We start from the raw sequence: 18868 nt of genomic DNA, 5'->3' as shown, positions 1-18868 counted from the left end.
CTGCGCATCGCTGCTATCACAAGGAATCTCAATCCACACTGCCAACATCACTCTAGCCTCGAACGTGAAAGAAAGAAAAAAGACGAAAGAGAGCGAAAAGGATGCTGCTGCCCTGGAGCCCAAACACTACCTACTGTGCCACACCACCACATTAAAGGGGAAGATGTCTGAGGCTGTGGGGGCAGTTTGGGTGTTGGAGGAGTGTGTTCAAGTCCCTGCAAAAGCTACAAGGGAAGCGAGTATGTATCTGGTGGTGGCATCCCACGAGAGGTAGTGGAAATGGTGGCTGATGTTTTAGGTAGGATGGAAATGGAGGATCAGGGGAACCCTATTGTCTTGTTGGAGGAAAGAGAAGGGGTGGGACATATGGTGGACACCACGAAGGGCATGTCGATCATGGTGACAAGGAATCCTTGGTCGAGGAAAACGGCAAACATTTCTGAGGCCCATTCCTGCAGAAGGTGGCATCAGAACAGATGCAACACAGACACTGGGAACTATCCAGTTGTTTAATGTGTGTAAAAAGTACATTGTAGGTTTATTAGTAATATGATGCTATCCCACCTTCTTTGAGTCCATGTAGTTTACGTTTAGCATTTAACATTTTTGAAACTTCATCTATTTCAATATTACCAACCAACTTTAAACTGGCTTATTGAAGTACATTCTTCTTCATCCATCCAATTGAATTTAGTTTGGCAATATATTATGTCAACCAGATATACAATCACAGACATTTTTAATCAACCTGTCCAGGAGATGTTCATGACACACCTTTGGAGCAGATGGGACATGGATGTGGGCCTCCTGGCTCAGAGGTAAGGGGACACTATCACTGGGCCTCTACATCTGCAATCATGTTCAGCTCTCCCTCATTCAAAACTGCAAGGTGCCCTTTCAGCCAGTTTCAGGATTCCAACCTTGTATCAGGCCACATATGAAACATATCTGGCATTTGGCCTCGTTAAAGCAACCATTTATTATTTGCAAAACCAATTCTAAGAGCATCACTATTGAATTAATTGGGAATACTGGACAACATAATTCAAGACAACATTTTTTTCAATTAATGCAACTTGTAATTTTTTTATTGCAACTGGAAGACAATACATCACAGAAACTTTATGGTAGGTTCAAGAAAGTCTTTTCTCATATATGGACAAATGATATTTACAATTGATTTTTTTTTGTCTTTGGCAAAATGATTAAACATTAAGGAAATGTAGAATGCAAGTATGCCTCTGTGTTGACTTTGTCATATTTCTCCAAGGTTGGTTGATTGCCCGTGCCTTCTGACTGCTCACATTGTGAAAAGAAAACTATTTTAAAAATTCAACATACTTCTTGAAAACAAGAAAATGGCAGTTAATAAATCATTAAATACCAAAGTAAACAAACTTGGCCTCTCATGTAACTATTAAAGTAGACTCCTTGCCTTTGATATAGCGCTCGACAATCTTTGAAGTTATGCTTCACAAAGTTGCTATAGTCACAAATACCTTGATGTGATAGTTTGGTACCACTAAATTACACCTTGCCCATTCTGTACACTAGTTTCCTTTTTGATATTGTTATTTGACAATTTCCAATATTGTTTAATGCAAAGTCATTGCTGCAGGTTTAAACTTTCAGCAATTAGACCCAAATTCATCTCCCCAGTGATAGTAATGTAATCACAGAACCATGTTGCAGTGTTGTATTATTAATCTAATAGTTTAAATGCTGAATTTCAGGAATCTAGTACATAAATTAGAAACTGCATTGAAAGAAAGGAAGGTAGAATATATGGAATGCCAAGGATAACTTCACTGAAAGCATGTGCAACAAAAAGGCAATCTATATTTTTTTGAGGAAGGGTCCAAAACATTAATTCTGATTTCTCTCCACAGATGCTACAAGACCTTCTGAGTTTTTCCAGCAATTTCTGCTTTTGTTTCTGATTTCCAGCATCTGCAGGTTTTTTTTCAGTTTTTAATCTACTTTTTTTTTAAACGTTCTATTGGATATCTTCCTCAGATTAACAAAATCACTGGAAGGAGGGCTTAGTCCTTTTTCACATAAAGCAGAAACCAGCACTAATTTCCCAAACTGCTCAAGAGTTTGACAGTTACTCCATGGTATTACCCTGTAATTATCAAACAGATGTCTGAGGATAGCCTATATGGGAGTAATTAGCCACACAAAAGTGCCTCATCAAGGTTAACCACTTCAATTAGCTGACAGTAAGCTCCACTCTATTATTGAATGCACTCTTACTCCACATTGGGGCATGGAGTTTTAGTTCAATTAGACATTAAAAACGTTTTGAAGTTTTTTTGATGTCCAGAATGAGAATATGAACAGTAATTCCAATATGATGGAAATCTCTTTCCTTCCTCAATTTATGCAGGATAAGGAAGTTAGGTGAAAACTGCATTGTTAAAACTATGCTATGCAGAGGTTAAGTTTGCTGCTGCTGGCAAAGACTTTGGAAAGGGATCTCCTCATGTCAGCGGCAGAGATTCTTGATTTTTTCCAACCAGTAACAAGATTTGGAGTGGGCAAATAAAAGCAAAATACTGCCAATGTTGGAAATCTAAAACAAATGGAGAATTCTGGAGAAACTCAGCAGGTTTGGCAGCATCTGTGGTAAGAGACAAGAGTTAATGTTTTGAGCCCACTGGACTTGAGAAATGTTAACACTCTGTCTCTCTCCACAGATGCTGTCAGACCTGTTGAGTTTCTCCAATATTCTTTTTTTAAAAAACAATTCATTGGTAGCAATTGGATAAGTATCAGATAGAGGGTCCATCTTCTAAAATTGGGGTTCTTTGCTTATTTCATTAGCCTTGTTTGTGACTACAAAATCAACTCCTTAAATGGTTGATCACGTCTGACGCCGGTAAGAGTTTGTTCATTTTGATGAAACATGTGGCTTCTCAAAGGAAACTGTGAACACCTTAATGGTTGACATTATTGAAACAAGCTGCTAGCCCATCCAAATCAAAGGTTTCAAAGCACATTTAAAAGACGTGTTCTGATTTGATAGCGGGACTCAAGAACAACTCAACCATGATCAGTGTTGTTAAAAGACAGAAAGGAGGTATGGTTTAGTCAAAACCTGGAACATTTTGGTGATGCTATTCCTTTAGTATCACACTTGAAATGTCACTGCGGTTTCCCATTTCAAATGTTGAGTAATCTATGTAACTTCAACCTTTATCTGTTTGAACTGCTTGCTTTCGTGACTTTGCAGTAATGCCTGCTTCTGTTACCAACTGTTATCAACTGGTGTGTACCAAAGCACAGAACCCCTGATAAGTATTGACTACTCACTAGTTTAGCTCTTCCCATGTCGCTTCACTGCTCTCATGGATTTCACCAGACTGTGGATGGGGAGGGATGCATTAACGAGGGATGGTATTTTTATTTCTCATCATAATTCCAGTTTATTTTAAATTAATCGTCTTTCCCCAATTTCTGCTTCAGAGTCTAACTCAGCAGAAACAAATGATCGTTTACGCATTTCAATTTGAAGCAGTACTTAAGATAGATAGGAAGGACCCTGGTATACGGTCAAGTGCAAACTTCAAATCTGAGCAGGAAGATGATTTTGAAATTTCAAAGATTCATTTCAGATTTTTTTCACCATCTTACTTTGGGATAAATTCTGCTTTTTGTATTTAGGAAGCTAGCATCCTGATGCTTTCCAGTTCTATGGCTTTCATTATCCCATAGGATAAGCGAACTAACCAAAGAAGAACTTGTAGCTTTTGCTTGGATGTTTTTGGTCACGAGTGGTTTATTTCAAAATATCACTATGGAGGTTAAAGCTTTAGTTACCACTTTCATCTCCTAATTTCAAGTCTTTCACCTTGTCATTGCAGATTTCTGCCTGCCATGGAATATTAATGCACATGATTTCTAAAGCCTTCAGAGTAAAGATTTGCGCATATAATCTATTATTGTAGTAGTTTAAAAAGGCAGCTTCCCCTTTACCAATGTTAATAAACCAATTTTTTAAAAAAATTAAAACTTCGAACTATTTTTACTCAACACCCTGGTCACAAAGCATTCACTATTATATAAACATAGCCCAAGATAGGTTTTGCAGAATGCACTTGCACTGTTCTCCTTTGTATGTCTGTGAAGAATTACAAGAGAAAGTTCTGATTGGACTCTTTCCATAACGGCTATTATTTAACTCAGCATTTTCAGGTAGAGTCACAATCTATCGGTAATTTTAAACTGAGATACATTGGCCAAAAATTAAAATGATTGGATTTGATCGCCTGGTTAAAGGTTTTCAGAAGGAAAATGTCGAGCAGTGAGTGTGAATGAACACCTTTATTTTTAATCAAGGCAGGCTAATCTGAGAAAATGCCAGGCTTCCTAATTTCTGAGACAAATTACAGAAAGATTTGGTGTGTTACTCAATAACCAATGCAATTTGTTAATCACGTTGGCTGCACACAATTTCTTTCTTGATCTCCAACATAAAGTTTCAATTAAATAAAAATTATGAATCCAACAATTGCCAAAATAACACAAAATTAATCAGTTGCTCTTATGGTTCCTGTTTTATCAAATTCTTTTTTTGAAAAAAAATGCTGACAAAACAGTTGTATAAACAAAAAAGGTGGTGTTTACCTTTCTTCTGATCATTATAATGAGCAGCACTGCTAAGTGCTGTTTTGTGACATATTGCCAATATATGATATTGATATTCAATACATCACTCTACCCCAAATATTTAACAGAAAAATTTGAGGAGATTAGATAAATCATGCACACTCACTACTGACTAGGTGAGAACAGAGACTTATTTTCCTCCCCACCCCCATATCCCATCCCTCCCAATCCCTTCCCACTCTATACTGGGGGACACACTTATATGTTACCTGTCACTGTTCTGTTTATCTTACAAGCCTCTAGTGGGGCTTGAATATGCAGACAAGGCAGTATACTCAACCATCCAAGCCCTACCAGAAATGTGAAGTCTTCATATTGCAGAGTAAGTTCCCCAACAGTCAGTTTTTTTTTCCCTGAAAAAAAGGTTAAACCTCATCACCTGCTTCAAAAAACAAACTAGGCCTAAGGGCTTAAAAATTAGAGGCATAGCCTTTTCTCTATTTTCTATATTTATATGAAAATAATTCATGCTCATGCTAAATACATTATTTACCTTACATGAACTTTTTTTCGTCTTTGAATAAAAAGCAAAGTTTTTGTTCAAAGAACCCATGCAACATGGATTGAATAATCCTGCTGGCTACGTAGGTTATATTCCAAAATCAATGGTCTTTTATCATACACATATCCTGACTGAGAGAGATGCTTACTCCAGTTCCAGGGCAGTGGAGGAGCTCACTGATATCACTGTTCAGCAATTCTGTTTCAGAATAATACTAATGGCAGGCTTTAGAGCTTTTTTTCTCTTTTTATCGTTTTGCTGTCTTCGTCATCATAGCCAGATCAAAATGTTTCGATCTGTCAGGATGAATCAGTATCACTATCATATTATCGCTTGATTATGAATTTCTTTGCAAGACTTGATTGCTTTTACGTCACTCAGGCAGTTTCAAATGCTGTGTGTTTTCTTTCTCTTTGCACGCAGTGCCATCCATCAGGCATATGGCTTTGAACATGTGTGTGCGCATTTGGGGTTTAAGATGACAAATTTGTGGAACTGACCAATGGCAGCATTACTTTTTAAAACTTTAAATAGACAGTTCTTCCCTGTTTTGATTTGCCTAATAATGATGGCCATCATCTGCTCTCCTGTTAAAAGACCCAGATCTCTGGTACTTAAGTGCAGTTGCCTCCAATGAATCCATCACAGTCCTTAGCAGCACATTAATTTTCTTCTTTTTGTCCAGATACCACAGGTGGCTCTTGGTCATTGTGCTGTTCAGGCTGGCTGTCATTTTGTATGGCTGGATATGAACAGTCCATCACCAACCCATCCTTTCACATTACAACAATGCGGGATTCGAAATGCAAACTCAACATGTGTCAGTGTAATGCATCCTGCATGCACCTGTATTGTCAGGTTGAAAGAATGAACAGAGAGGTGGGGGAGGGGGAGGGGAAGAGAAAGAGGAGGAGAGAGAAAAGGTGCAGTGATTTTGGCTTTGTTGTCAGTCAATGAAAAGCTTTTGCAAATTAGCTGAGTGTCAGTAAAAGTTTTGCTATGGCTTCAATCTCCTTAAACAAAAATTATTTTTTATATATTTAAAAAAACTCAAGGGGGCTTAAAATAGGAAAACAAAGTGATTGCTGATATTGCCACAAATCATTATAATTCACCTGACGTGCTGAAAGAAAATAAATTTCTGCCAACAATCTTAAAGAGGCTGTGCATTATTGTCTTAATTTTTTGCCGAATGTTGTTGCTCTTTCTGCCCTTTTGAAGTGCGGTTTGTGATGTTATCCAAACAGGAGCGAATCCCTGCCAAGTGCAGGAGTGAACCTGCTGCCTCTTTCATTTCCTCATCATCACTTTCTGGTGGTTTTTCTGTGCGCCTCTTTTTAAGTGGTAGTGTCTCAGTTGCATTTTTTTTTGCTTTTGTCATGTGCTGCCGTTTTGTGTGCTGGGATAAGTACCCACTGTCTGCTAAGGAATCCTTGCTTTCCTTTTTGTTTTTTCTCTCTTCATCTTCTGTCTCGCTGTAACTCTCATGGCAGTGGTAACTCCCTTCACTGGCCTCACTCCCATCGTGGCTAACCTTCGTGGCAAACTCGTAGTGGTCATCGGCAGAGGAAGAAGATGTAGAGTCGCTGGTGGGGGATGTACTCCTGTGATTGGAAGATTTTGCGACACTGTAGTTGTGATCTTCTTTAGGGTCGCTGCTGACAACAGGGGAGCCACAGGACTGTTCGCTATCATTCCGCATCCGACAGTTTGCAATTCCATTCCTGAAAAGGAAAAGAAACTGTAGGTCAGTTTATTAAATCAACATGCCCTACTCTGTTCAATAATGGTACCCTGTGCCAAAACGCAGTTTACAAAGGAATGTATCCATTAGAACTCTAACATGCTTTTTCTACAGCGCATGCTTCTGAAACCTTCAAGTATGAAACTTGCAGGTTTCTGATCATTCTTTTGCATCTTGAAAAATATTATTCAAGCAACTTGATTTACAGCAAATTTATTTGAACATGTTTTGACACCAAAACAAATATCATTTGTATACTAATGAACTTGGTACTGAAGATGCCGTCTCAATGACGACACACAACTTTTGGGTCTCTAGTTCAGATGTTTTGCTTTGCCTCAGCCACATCTGTCTGATTATAGTAAAAGGTAGACCCCACATCTGACAGGCCTATCCCTATGTTTTTTTTTCCCTGCTAGGTAAGATAATGCATGAGATGTCACAAAACTGGTGCCTTTTTCCCTAAAAGCTATTGCTTTTCTCAAGGATATTGTGTCCTTGATTTTTTTCAGAGGGATCATAAACAGCTCCCGGCTCCGAGGTGACTGGGTCCACTACTTTTCATCATTTATATAAATGACTTGGATGTGAACATAAGAGGTACACAGTTAGTAAGTTTGCTGATGACACCAAAATTGGAGGTGTAGTGGACAGCAGGGTTACAACAGGGTCTTGATCAGATGGGCCAATGGGCTGAGGAGTGGCAGATGGAGGTTAATTGAGATAAACGCGAGGTGCTGCATTTTGGAAAAGCAGATCTCAGCAGGACTTATACACTTAATGGTAAGGTCCTAGGGAGTGTTGCTGAACAAAGAGACCTTGGAGTGCAGGTTCATAGCTCCTTGAAAGTGGAGTCGCAGGTAGATAGGATAGTGAAGGCGGCATTTGGTATGCTTTCCTTTATTGGTCAGAGTATTGAGTACAGGAGTTGGGAGGTCATGTTGCAGCTGTACAGGATATTGGTTAGGCCACTGTTGGAATATTGCGTGCAATTCTGGTCTCCTTCCTATCAGAAAGATGTTGTGAAACTTGAAAGGGTTCAGAAAAGATTTATGAGGAGGTTGGAGGATTTGAACTAGAGGGAGAGGTTGAATAGGCTAGGGCTGCTTTCCCTGGAGAATCGGAAGCTGAGGGGTGGCCTTATAGAGGTTTATAAAATTATGAGGGGCTTGGATAGGATAAATTGACAAAGTCTTTTCCCTGCAGGGGAGGGGTACAGAACTAGAGGGCATAGGTTTAGGGTGAGGGGGTAAAGATATAAAAGAGATCTAAGGGGCAACGTTTTCACTCAGAGGTTGTATGGAATGAGCTGCCAGAGGGAGTGGCGGAGGCAAGTACAATTGCAACATTTAAAAGGCACCTGGATGGATATATGAATAGGAAGGGTTTGAAGGGATATGGGCGGGGTGCTGGCAGGTGGGACTAGATTGGGTTGGGATATCTGGTCGGCATGGACGAGTTGGACCGAAGGGTCTGTTTCCGGTCTGTATATCTCTATGACTGTATGACTAGTTCGGTACAGAGATGAAGAGGATTTTGAGAGACCTTTTGTTTATATGTAAACAGATGAGACTTCAGGCCAAAGTGGTCATGTTTTAGAAGTGGTTTCTATAATGAAAGGGGAGTGGTAGATTTTCTAGCTGAGTAGTTCAGTCCAGAACTAGTTAGGAGTTCAGCTGTGTGGAAACAGGTTCTTTCTCTCTCACTGCCCTTCTAAATTCAACCTGTAAGCATTTTTCCATTTTTTACTGTTTTTTAACGAGATTTGCTTATTGGGACTCCTGTGTATATTCGCAACAACATAATTAAGTCTAGTTTGGACAGACTGAGCTCTGTAGGGGTTCTTTATTCTGTCCTGTGTGTTTCACTGTGTAATTTTGTGAATAAATTTCTGTCTGTTTTAAAACCTGGTAGTCAACCTAGCTAATTTACTCCAGGTAGTTATCACAGTACACTTACTGTAACAAATTGCAAATTTATGGTCTGGGTTGCCTGCTCAAGAATGTTTTGAGTGGTCTAGCCTCGTCCATAACACAGGGAAAAAGGTTACGCTATTAGGGTTAGATATGGGAGGTTTCTATAAAGGTCAAAACATAGAACAGTACAGTCTGAGGACAGGCCCTTTAGCCTACCATGATACTATTCTAAACTAATTTCCCATTTGCCAGGTCCTCTCTATTCTCTGCCAAATCATGTGTCCATCTAAATTCCTCTTAAACTTTGCTATCTTTGCCAACTTCGCAGAGAGGCAATGGCCTAGGGTCGTATTATCACTAACTATTTATCCAGAGACCCAGGCAATGTTCTGGGGACCTGGGTTCGAATCCTGCCACAGCAGATGGTGGAATTTGAATAAATACCTGGAATTAAACAGTCAAACGGTGACCATGAATCCATTGTCAATTGTCAGAAAAAACATCTGGTTCACTAACGTTCTTTAGGGCAGGAAAAAGCCATCCTTACTGCTCTGGCCTGCGGTGGCTCCAGACTCTCAGCAATGTGGCTGACATTTAACTGCCCTCTGGGCAATTAGTGACAGGAAACAAATGTTGGCCCAGCCAGTGATGCCCACATCTCATGAATTTTGTTTTAAAAAGCTTCTTGAATTGTAGCACTCCATTTGGTACTTCTATTCATCTGAGCAGTTGAATGTTTTCCCAGGTTAACTGTCCAGTATGAGACTGTGAAACTTCGATTATTTTAAGCTTTGCTAGTGAATCCACTTCTATGCTGTAAGTCATTGGAAGCAAAATTAATTCGGAACTCATCTACATAAATATAAATGCAATGATATAATGCCTTTAAGAAAGTAAAATTTCCCAACAGACCAGCAAAATAGAAGGAGAGATTAATGAGTATGTAAAAAGATACAATGTCTTTATACAAGTATTCATCACTTTAAAACCCGTGGTATGTTTTACAGTTATTCCCATTATGCAACAAGTTAATATCACTAATTATATATTGTAGCCTACTCATTTAAGTACAGAAAACTGCCATGATAAAATATGAAAAGGAGGTTAAAATTGCACCTTGCATCAAACTAATACTTCAGCAAATGCTATTTGATTGTTTTGCTATGTTGGGTTAAAGATTTGCATGAAAAGAGTTGTCATAGAGTCAGAGATGTACAGCATGGAAACAGACCCTTCGGTCCAACTCGTCCATGCAGACCAGATATCCCAACATAATCTAGTGCCACCTACCAGCACCCGGCCCATATCCCTCCAAACCCTTCCTATTCATATACCCATCCAAATGCCTCTTAAATGTTGCAATTGTACCAGTCTCCACCACTTCCTCTGGCAGCTCATTCCATACACGTACCACCCTCTGCGTGAAAACGTTGCCCCTTAGGTCTTTTTTGTATCTTTCCCCCCTCACCCTAAACCTATGCCCTCTAGTTCTGGACTCCTCCACCCCAGGTAAAAACCATGACGCAGATGCTGGAAACCAGATTCTGGATTAGAGTGGTGCTGGAAAAGCACAGCAGTTCAGGCAGCATCCGAGGAGCAGGAAAATCGACGTTTCAGGCAAAAGCCCTTCATCAGGAATAGAGGCAGAGTGCCTCTGCAGCCTCCCCACCTCCTCAGTATGACCTGCCTGTCTACCTAACATCATATCATTGGCAAACTTCACACCCCCACCCTCCTCTCATTTCTCTCTCCATACAGAAGGTACTCTGCCTCTATTCCTGATGAAAGGCTTTTGCCCGAAACGTCGATTTTCCTGCTCCTCGGATGCTGCCTGAACTGCTGCGCTTTTCCAGCACCACACTAATCCAGAATCCTCCACCCCAGGGAAAAGACTTTGTCTATTTACCCTATCCATGCCCCTCATAATTTTATAAACCTCTATAAAGCCAGCCCTCAGCCTCTGACGCTCCAGAGAAAACAGCATCAATCTATTCAACCTCTCCCTATAGCTCAAATCCTCCAACCTTGGCAACATCCTTGTAAATCTTTTCTGAACCCTTTCAAGTTTCACAACATCTTTCCGATAGGAAGGAGACCAGAATTGCAAGCAATATTCCAACAGTGGCCTAACCAATATCCTGTATAGCCTCAATATGACCTCCCAACTCCTGTACTCAATACTCTGACCAATAAGAAAAGCATACCAAATGCCGCCTTCACTATCCTATCTACCTGCGACTCCACTTTCAAGGAGCTATGAACCTGCACTCCAAGGTCTCTTTGTTCAGCAACACTCCCTAGGACCTTACCATTAAGTGTATAAGTCCTGCTGAGATCTGCTTTCCCAGAGTGCAGCACTTCACATTTATCTAAATTAACCTCCATCTGCCACTCCTCCGTCCACTGGCCCATCTGATCAAGATCCTGTTGTAATCGGAGGTAAAGTTCTTCGCTGTCCACTACACCTCCAATTTTGGTGTTATCTGCAAACTTACAAACTGTACCTCTTATGCTCTCAACCAAATCATTTATATAAATGATGAAAAGCAGTGGACCCAGCACCGATCCTTGTGGCACTCCACTGATCACACTTGCCAAGCAATTAATGCTTATTGCGAGCCGTGAGTACAATTTTAAAAATTTTGGTCTTTTTTAACCAGGCATACTTACTGAAGTCCACATAGATCACACCGACCACTCGGCCCTCATCAATCCTCTGTTACTTCTTCAAAAAACTCAATCAAGTTTGTGAGACATGACTTCCAACGCATAAAGCCAAGTTGACTATCCCTAATCAGTCCTTGCCTTTCCAAATACATGTACATCCTGTCCCTCAGGATTCCCTCCAACAACTTGCTGACCACCAATGTCAGGGTCACTGGTCTATAGTTCCCTGGCTTGTCTCTACCACTTTCCTTAAAAAGTGGCACCACGTTAGCCAACCTCCAGCCTTCTGGCACCTCACCTGTGACTGTCGATGGTATAAATATCTCAGCAAGAGGCCCAGCAATCACTTCTCCAGCTTCCCATAGAGTTCTAGGATACACCTGATCAGGTCCTAGGGATTTATTCACTTTTATGCATTTCAAGACATCCAGCACTTCCTCCTCTGTAATGTGGACATTTTTCAGATAGCACCATCTATTTCCCTCCATTCTATATCTTCCATGTCCTTTTCCACAGTAAATACCGATGCAAAATACAACCCATGGATAAAACCAACATCGTCTACAAAATTCCATGCAAGGACTGCCACAAATACTACATAGAGCAAATAGGAAGAAAGTTAGCCACCAGGATACACGAATACCAGCTAGCCAAAAAAAGACACAACCCCTCTCTCCCTCGTAGCCCTACACACGGAAGGAAAAAAACACCATTTTGACTGGAACAACACATCTATCCTGGGACAGGCTGAGCAAAGACATGCCAGAGAATTCCTAGAGGCCTGGCAACTCCAACCACAACGCCATAAACAAACACATAGATCTAGATGCCATCTATCAACCCCTCAGAAAACGAACAGGAATTGATATCACCACAAACCCCAGGAACCCCATCCAGGAGAAAGATATAAATAGAAAGCAGGAGACAACAGCTTCGCTTCATTTGGAGGTCGCCACTGATGATGTTACCTAGCCAGGTAATGAAACGTCTGGATATCAAACCTACAGCTCAGCGAGCAAACCTACACCCTAAACTCATTTAGTATCTCCCTCATCTCCTGTGGCTCCACACAAATGCAGCCTTGCTGATCTCTGAGAGGCCCTATTCTCTCCCTCGTTGCCCTTTTGTGCTTAATGTACTTGTAAAAATCCTTTGGATTCTCCTTAACTCTATTTGCCAAAGCCAACTCATATCCCCTTTTTGTCCTCCTGATTTCCCTCTTAAGTATACTCCTCCTGCCTTTATACTCTTCTAAGGATTCACTCGATCTCTCTTGTCTATATCTGACATATGCTTCTTTCTTTTTCTTAACCAAACCCTCAATTTCTTTAGTCATCCAGCATTCCCTATACCTATCAGCCTTTCCTTTCACCCGAACAGGAATATATTTTCTCTGGACTCTCGTTATCTCATTTCTGAAGGCTTCCCATTTTCCAGCCATCCCTTTACCTGCAAACATCTGCGCCCAATCAGCTTTTGAAAGTTCTTGCCTAATACAGTGCAATCTGCTGAGGATAGTGTAATAAATCAAGAAGGGAAGTTCCACATCAGAGGTTGGTGTACAGCTAAATTATCGAGGGTGTGAAATAAATTGCAGAGGGAGCACATATTAAAAATTATTAGCCTCATAACTAAACTAAACTTATTTCCATATTTAACATCTGATTCAAGTTGCAGTTAAGCATTACAGACTTGCTGCAATTTATTGCTTCAGAAATTCTCACAATGGATCGAAAAACTGGAAACCAACCAATACCATGAGGATACAAATACATCTGCTGTCTCTGGAAGGGATTACAATACCTTACAAAAATAGCCATACTAAATCTTTGTAAGTAACTGGAATGAACTGGCATATTGTGCAAGCTCTGAGCACAGACTAAGGGGTGTCAAGAGATTGTAGAAAATGCAAAGGACATTTAAGAAAATGGAACAAGAACACAGGGAATCAGTTATATTGGAGGATAAGAGAATTTGTCCTTGTTTTTCTTACAGTGGAAAATGTTAAAGAGAGATTTTAATGGGGGGAGGAGGGGGCTCAAAATCTTGAAAGGTTTGTAACAGAGTGAGTAAGAGAAACAGTTTTCATTGGCAGAAGGGTCAGTGACCAGAGGAAACAGATTTAAGGTAATTGGCAGAAGAATCAAGGTGAGACAAGGAACATTTTATTTCTGTAACAAATTATAACTACTGGCTGGAAGAAGCAAAAGTGAAGTGGAAAAGTACTTAAAAGGGAAAATTCTGCAAAGTTGTGGGAAATTAGAATTAGAGCAGAATAGAGTAATTGCATAACTCTTTCAAAGAATCAGGGCAGGAAGCCAAATGGCTTTGCATCAGCCAATATTGCAATGCTAATTCAGCAAACAAAGGCTATACTAGGTTTTGATAAAGTCATCTTGAAAAAAATAGAACATGGGGTAATCACTTGTTTACTTATTCGGAATTTTGCACTGAGTTTAATTCTTGAGGCAGCAAACACAGCTGGTTCGATTTATTTCTGTACCAATAGAAATATAAAATAGCAACATACAATAATTATAAAGCCCAGGCTGGTAAAAGCAGGAAAATCCCAAGATACTCTGCAAGTACATCAATGGAAAGAGGATAACCATAGAAAGAGTAGGGCCCAAGGGGGCATTTTGTAGGTGAAGCCAGAGGACATTGGTAGAGTGTTGAACTAATACTTTACCCAAGAGAATGATGATGAAGGTATGCAACCCAGGCAGATTAGACTGAAGTGATTGAGCAAATTGACACAGAGAAGGACAAAGTATTGGAAGTTTTGGCAGGCTTTGTTTCTGGTATTCATTCATGGAGTGAGGGCAGCGCTGTGGGTCTGGAGGCACATGTAGGCAAGACCAGGTAAGGATAGCAGTTTCCTTCCAAAGAAGATATAAGTGAACCAACAATTGACAATGGATTCACGGTCATCATTAGACTCTTAATTCCAGATTTCTTTTTATTGAATTCAAACTCCACCATATGCCGTGGTGGGATTTGAACCCAGAACATTGCCTAGGTCTCTGAATTAACAGTCCAGCAATAATACCACTAAGCTACTGTTCCCCCTTTTTGCTAAAAAGTAGACAAATCTCCAGGTACAGATGAAATGTTTTCTCGGCTATCATGGGAGACAAGTGAGGAGATTGCAGGGGCATTGACCCAAATTTTTAATTCTTTTCTGGCCACAGGAAAGGTGAACAGAAACTTTGGTTCTAATATTCAAGAAGGATTATAAAGATAAGTCAGGGAACAGACTAGCGAGTCTCATGGCAATGGTAGGGGAAACTATTGGAGAAAACTTTGAAGGAGAGCATCTATTTCCACTTGGAGAAGCAAGGTCTGATCAGGGATAGTCACCATGGCTTTGTTGGAGGAAGGTCACGCCTAACAAATTTGAAATTTTTAAGGTGATCGGGTATGTCAATGAGGGTAGGGCAGTTGATATAGTTCATATGGATTTTAGCAAAGCTCCATCTGTGGTCCCACATAGGAGATTTATCAAGAAGGTGAATGTGCATGGGATACAGGATAATTTGATAAAGTGGATTCAGAATTGGTTCAGTTGTCGGAGACAGAGGGTGATGACAGAGGGCTGCCTTAGTGTCTGAAAATGAGTGTCCAGTGATGACCAACAGGGATCTGTGCTGGGTTCCTGATCATTTGTCAGTTTTATATATATAGCACAGATGATTGTGTGGGGGTGGGGGTTGGAATAGTAAAATGATACACTGTAAATAACACAAAGATTTTCAGGTGCTTAACAGTAAGGTTGAGTGCCTTGGACTACAAGATATAAATGGAATGGTCAAATGGGCAGATAAGTTGCAGATGGAATTTAATGCTGAAAAGTGAGAGCTGATTCACTTTGGAAGGAGCAATTTGACAAGAAACTATTTAATGAATGCATGAGACTATGCAGTGCTGTGGAACAAAGGGACCTTGACACATCTGTTCGTAGATCTGAAGAGGAAAATACGGTGGTGAAAAAGGCATATGTGAGAATTGCGTTTATCGACGTATGGATTACAAAGAAGGGAAGTCATGTTGGATTTGTATAGAAGTTTGGTGAGACCATAGTGAAAATTGTGTGTGCAGTTCTAGCTGCCTTGCCTCATTACAGGAAGGATGTGATTATACTGGAATGAGTATGTTCCCTGAAATGGAAAATTTAAGTAATGAGGAAAGGTTGAGGCTTGGGTTGTTTTCGTTGGAGCAGAGACGATTGAGGGGTCATCTGATTGAGATGTACAAGATTATGAGGAGCATGGACAAGAGGAGTAAGGAGCAGCTGTTTCCCTTAGTTGAAGGGTCAATCATAAGGAGGCATGGGGGCTGGGGGGAGATATTGGGAGATGTGAGAAAAAACTTGATTTACTCAGAGATTGGTGATGGTTTGGAATACGTTGCCTGGGTGGCTGGTAGAGGTGAGTTGCCTCAAATCCTTTAAGAAATAACTGGGTGAACACTTGGCACATTTTAATATTCTGGGCTATGGACAAAGTACTAGTAAATATGAAATTTGAAAGTCAGGTATTATCAGTGCAGACTTGATGGGCTGAAAGGCCTATTCTGCACTGTATGATTCTATGGTTCTGCAAAGGATAATGCCACGAAAGGCAGTAATTTTGCAAGCAACAAAAATATTTGCATCTTAAGTTCCTAGTAGTAGCATTTGGCCCATGAAGATTCCTCTACCATTCAACACAGTCAGAGTAAATAGGATTGTGATCTGAACATCTCTGACCTCAATGACCCAAGATTCCCTTGTCAAAAATCTGTCAACTATAACTTCTAAATATTCAATGACCCAGCTTCTGCTGCTCTCTGTAAGAAAATTCCAAAGACTAATGACCCTGGGCGAAGAAATTCCTCATCTTGATCTTAAATGGGAGACCTATTGTGGAGTTATAACTTCCAGGATTAAATGATAAGAGGTCAGTCACACTGTGAATTAGAAAATTATTTTCCAAATTATACCATTTGGAGAGGAAAAAACTGCATAATAACACAGTCTTTGAGGACAAAACTACATCTACAACTGCCAGGAAAGCAAGAAATGTTATTTCAATCCATAAACCGGAGACATTTTTGTTTGTAAATTTCCAGAACATGCTTATCTAGTATATTCCATGGCTCCATCTGTGTTTGGACAATGCCATTAATTCTCCACCTAGAGGCAAATAACCTGCAGCAACAGATGAAAGTTTGAGCATTTGTAAAAGCCATCAGCCTTAAAGACAGATTTTTTTTCAAACAGCACTTCCTGGCAGTCAACTTAATTAACTTGCAGCGTTTTCATTCCCAGATGTCAGAGGCTGGCAACGTCAATACTACAAAACCGCAACTTAAGGAGAGCACAACTTTCATTTTACTCTGTATGACTGAAAAATTAAAAAGTTCACACCAACATGGTGAGACTCAATCTACTGTAAGTGACTAAAACAACAGCTAAAGGAATTCATTTTAAAGTTCATCATTAAGCTTAAAAGAAAGCCTAGACAGAGCTGCTTATAATCTTTCTCTTCCAATTTTTTAAAGAATATAGATATTTTTTATCTCTTCCAATTTCTACCCAATTGCCAGCCAAATCAGTAGCTGGCTGACAGAAGACTATATTCAAGGATAATCCCACATAAGTAAGGAGAATCGAGCATGCAAGTGAAGAGGCTATTTGTCATCTCCATGTGGAGGGGAAGGAGGTCATTAAAGGAGGGAGGGAGTGGAAAATTAGAACTGGAAGGTGAGAGGAAGCCAAAGACTGATGTAGGCTAAAGGATTGGGAAAGAGATTCAATAACATCAGGGAAGGTGAGGGATTGCAAATATTTCCTGACAGCCTCTTCATTCTCATGGCCCACAGAGATTTCTGTAAAAATCACTTAACACCTTGAGCCAACACCTCCAGTCTCTCTCTCACTACTGGTTCCATGAAAAAAAACACAATTATATTGTGGGAAGCTGACAGAAACATGTTTGTGAACTGTCCTACCTCTTGGAGGAAAGTAATTTGCACACTAAGAAGGGCAATTATCACAAAAGCAGTATCAGATGCTTACAAGGCAGATTGAAGACAGATTCCTCATTTTATAATTTTAAACCACATTCTAATCCTCTTCTGCATGATTCATGGGGGATAGGTGGTTGATATTGAGGACCTTGTTGCAGCAATTGAAATAGACACCTATTTATCTCTGCTGTAGATGGGAAAATTTCCATTGTCTAGTCAAACCCTTAACTGACTGAAAGCAGAAAATATAAAGCAATTCTGCTGGAATTCAAAGTTAAAAGTTTCATGAGATTTCATTACGTAGTGCTAAATGTAATGATAATCATTGGTACTCATGTTGAGCACAGGTATGTAAAGTTGATAAAATGTGGTGCTGGAAAAAGCACAGCAGATCAGACAGATTCCGAGGAGCAGGAGAGTCGATGTTTCAGGTAGGTCTCTTCTTCAGGACTGGGATACGTGGTCGACTTAATATATACAATATCATGTGTGGTAGCTTGAAGTGGAGAAGATTTGTCAGGGACAAAACAAAGTTCTCTGTACTTGTAGGCTTTGGAAAAATTAGATTAGGGAGGGTGGTAAAAAAGGAGGGGGTGTGGCGTTGCTAATTAGAAATGGTATAATGGCTGCAGAAAGGCAGTTCGAGGGGGTTCAGCCTTTGGAGGTAGTATGGGCTGAAGTCAGAAATAGGAAAGGAGCAGTCACCTTGTTGGGTGTTTACTATAGGCCCCCCAATAGCAGCAGAGATGTGGAGAAACAGATTGGGAAACAGATTTTGGAAAGGTGCAAAAACCACAGGGTAGTAGTCATGGGCGATTTCAACTTCCCAAATATTGATTGGAAGTTCTTTAGATCAAGTAGATTGGACGGGGCGGTGTTTGTGCAGTGTTCCAGGAAGCTTTTCTAACTCAGTATGTAGATTGTCCGACCAGAGGGGAGGCCATATTGGATTTGGTACTCGGTAACAAACCAAGACAAGTGATGGGCTTGTTAGTGGGTGAGCATTTTGGTGATGGTGACCACAATTCTGTGACTTACACCTCGGTTATGGAGAGAGATAGGTGCGTGCAACAGGGTAGGTTTTACAACTGGGGGAAGGGTAAATACGATGCTGCAAGACAGGATCTGAGGAGCATAAGTGGGGAGCATAGGCTGTCAGGGAAGGATGTCATTGAAATGTGGAACTTTTTCAAGGAACAGATATGATGTGTCTTTGATATGTATATACCTGTCAGGCAGGAAAGAGATGGTCGTGTGAGAGAACCTTGGTTGACGAGGGAGGTTGACTGTCTAGTAAAGAGGAAGGAGGAGGCTTACATAAGGCTGAGGAAACAAGGTTCAGACAGAGCGTTGGAGGGA

The 18868-nt window shown here is 40.3% G+C and overlaps 1 protein-coding gene across 5 annotated transcripts in view; it reads right to left on the bottom strand.

Moving 5' to 3' along the window:
- Window positions 1-1056: 1056 nt before the first annotated feature.
- foxn3 (forkhead box N3) overlaps window positions 1057-18868 on the bottom strand; it is a 474715-nt gene continuing 456903 nt past the window's right edge. For all 5 annotated transcript variants that reach the window (XM_043696966.1, XM_043696969.1, XM_043696970.1 and 2 more), the window contains one exon: window positions 1057-6897. In XM_043696966.1, coding sequence (XP_043552901.1) covers window positions 6351-6897 — 547 coding nt within the window. In that variant the 3' untranslated portion in view covers window positions 1057-6350. The remainder of the gene's footprint in view (window positions 6898-18868) is intronic.

The sequence above is a fragment of the Chiloscyllium plagiosum genome, chromosome 10 (genome assembly GCF_004010195.1).
Source record: "Chiloscyllium plagiosum isolate BGI_BamShark_2017 chromosome 10, ASM401019v2, whole genome shotgun sequence".
Taxonomy (NCBI): domain Eukaryota; kingdom Metazoa; phylum Chordata; class Chondrichthyes; order Orectolobiformes; family Hemiscylliidae; genus Chiloscyllium; species Chiloscyllium plagiosum.
This window is presented reverse-complemented; position numbering and strand designations above follow the sequence as displayed.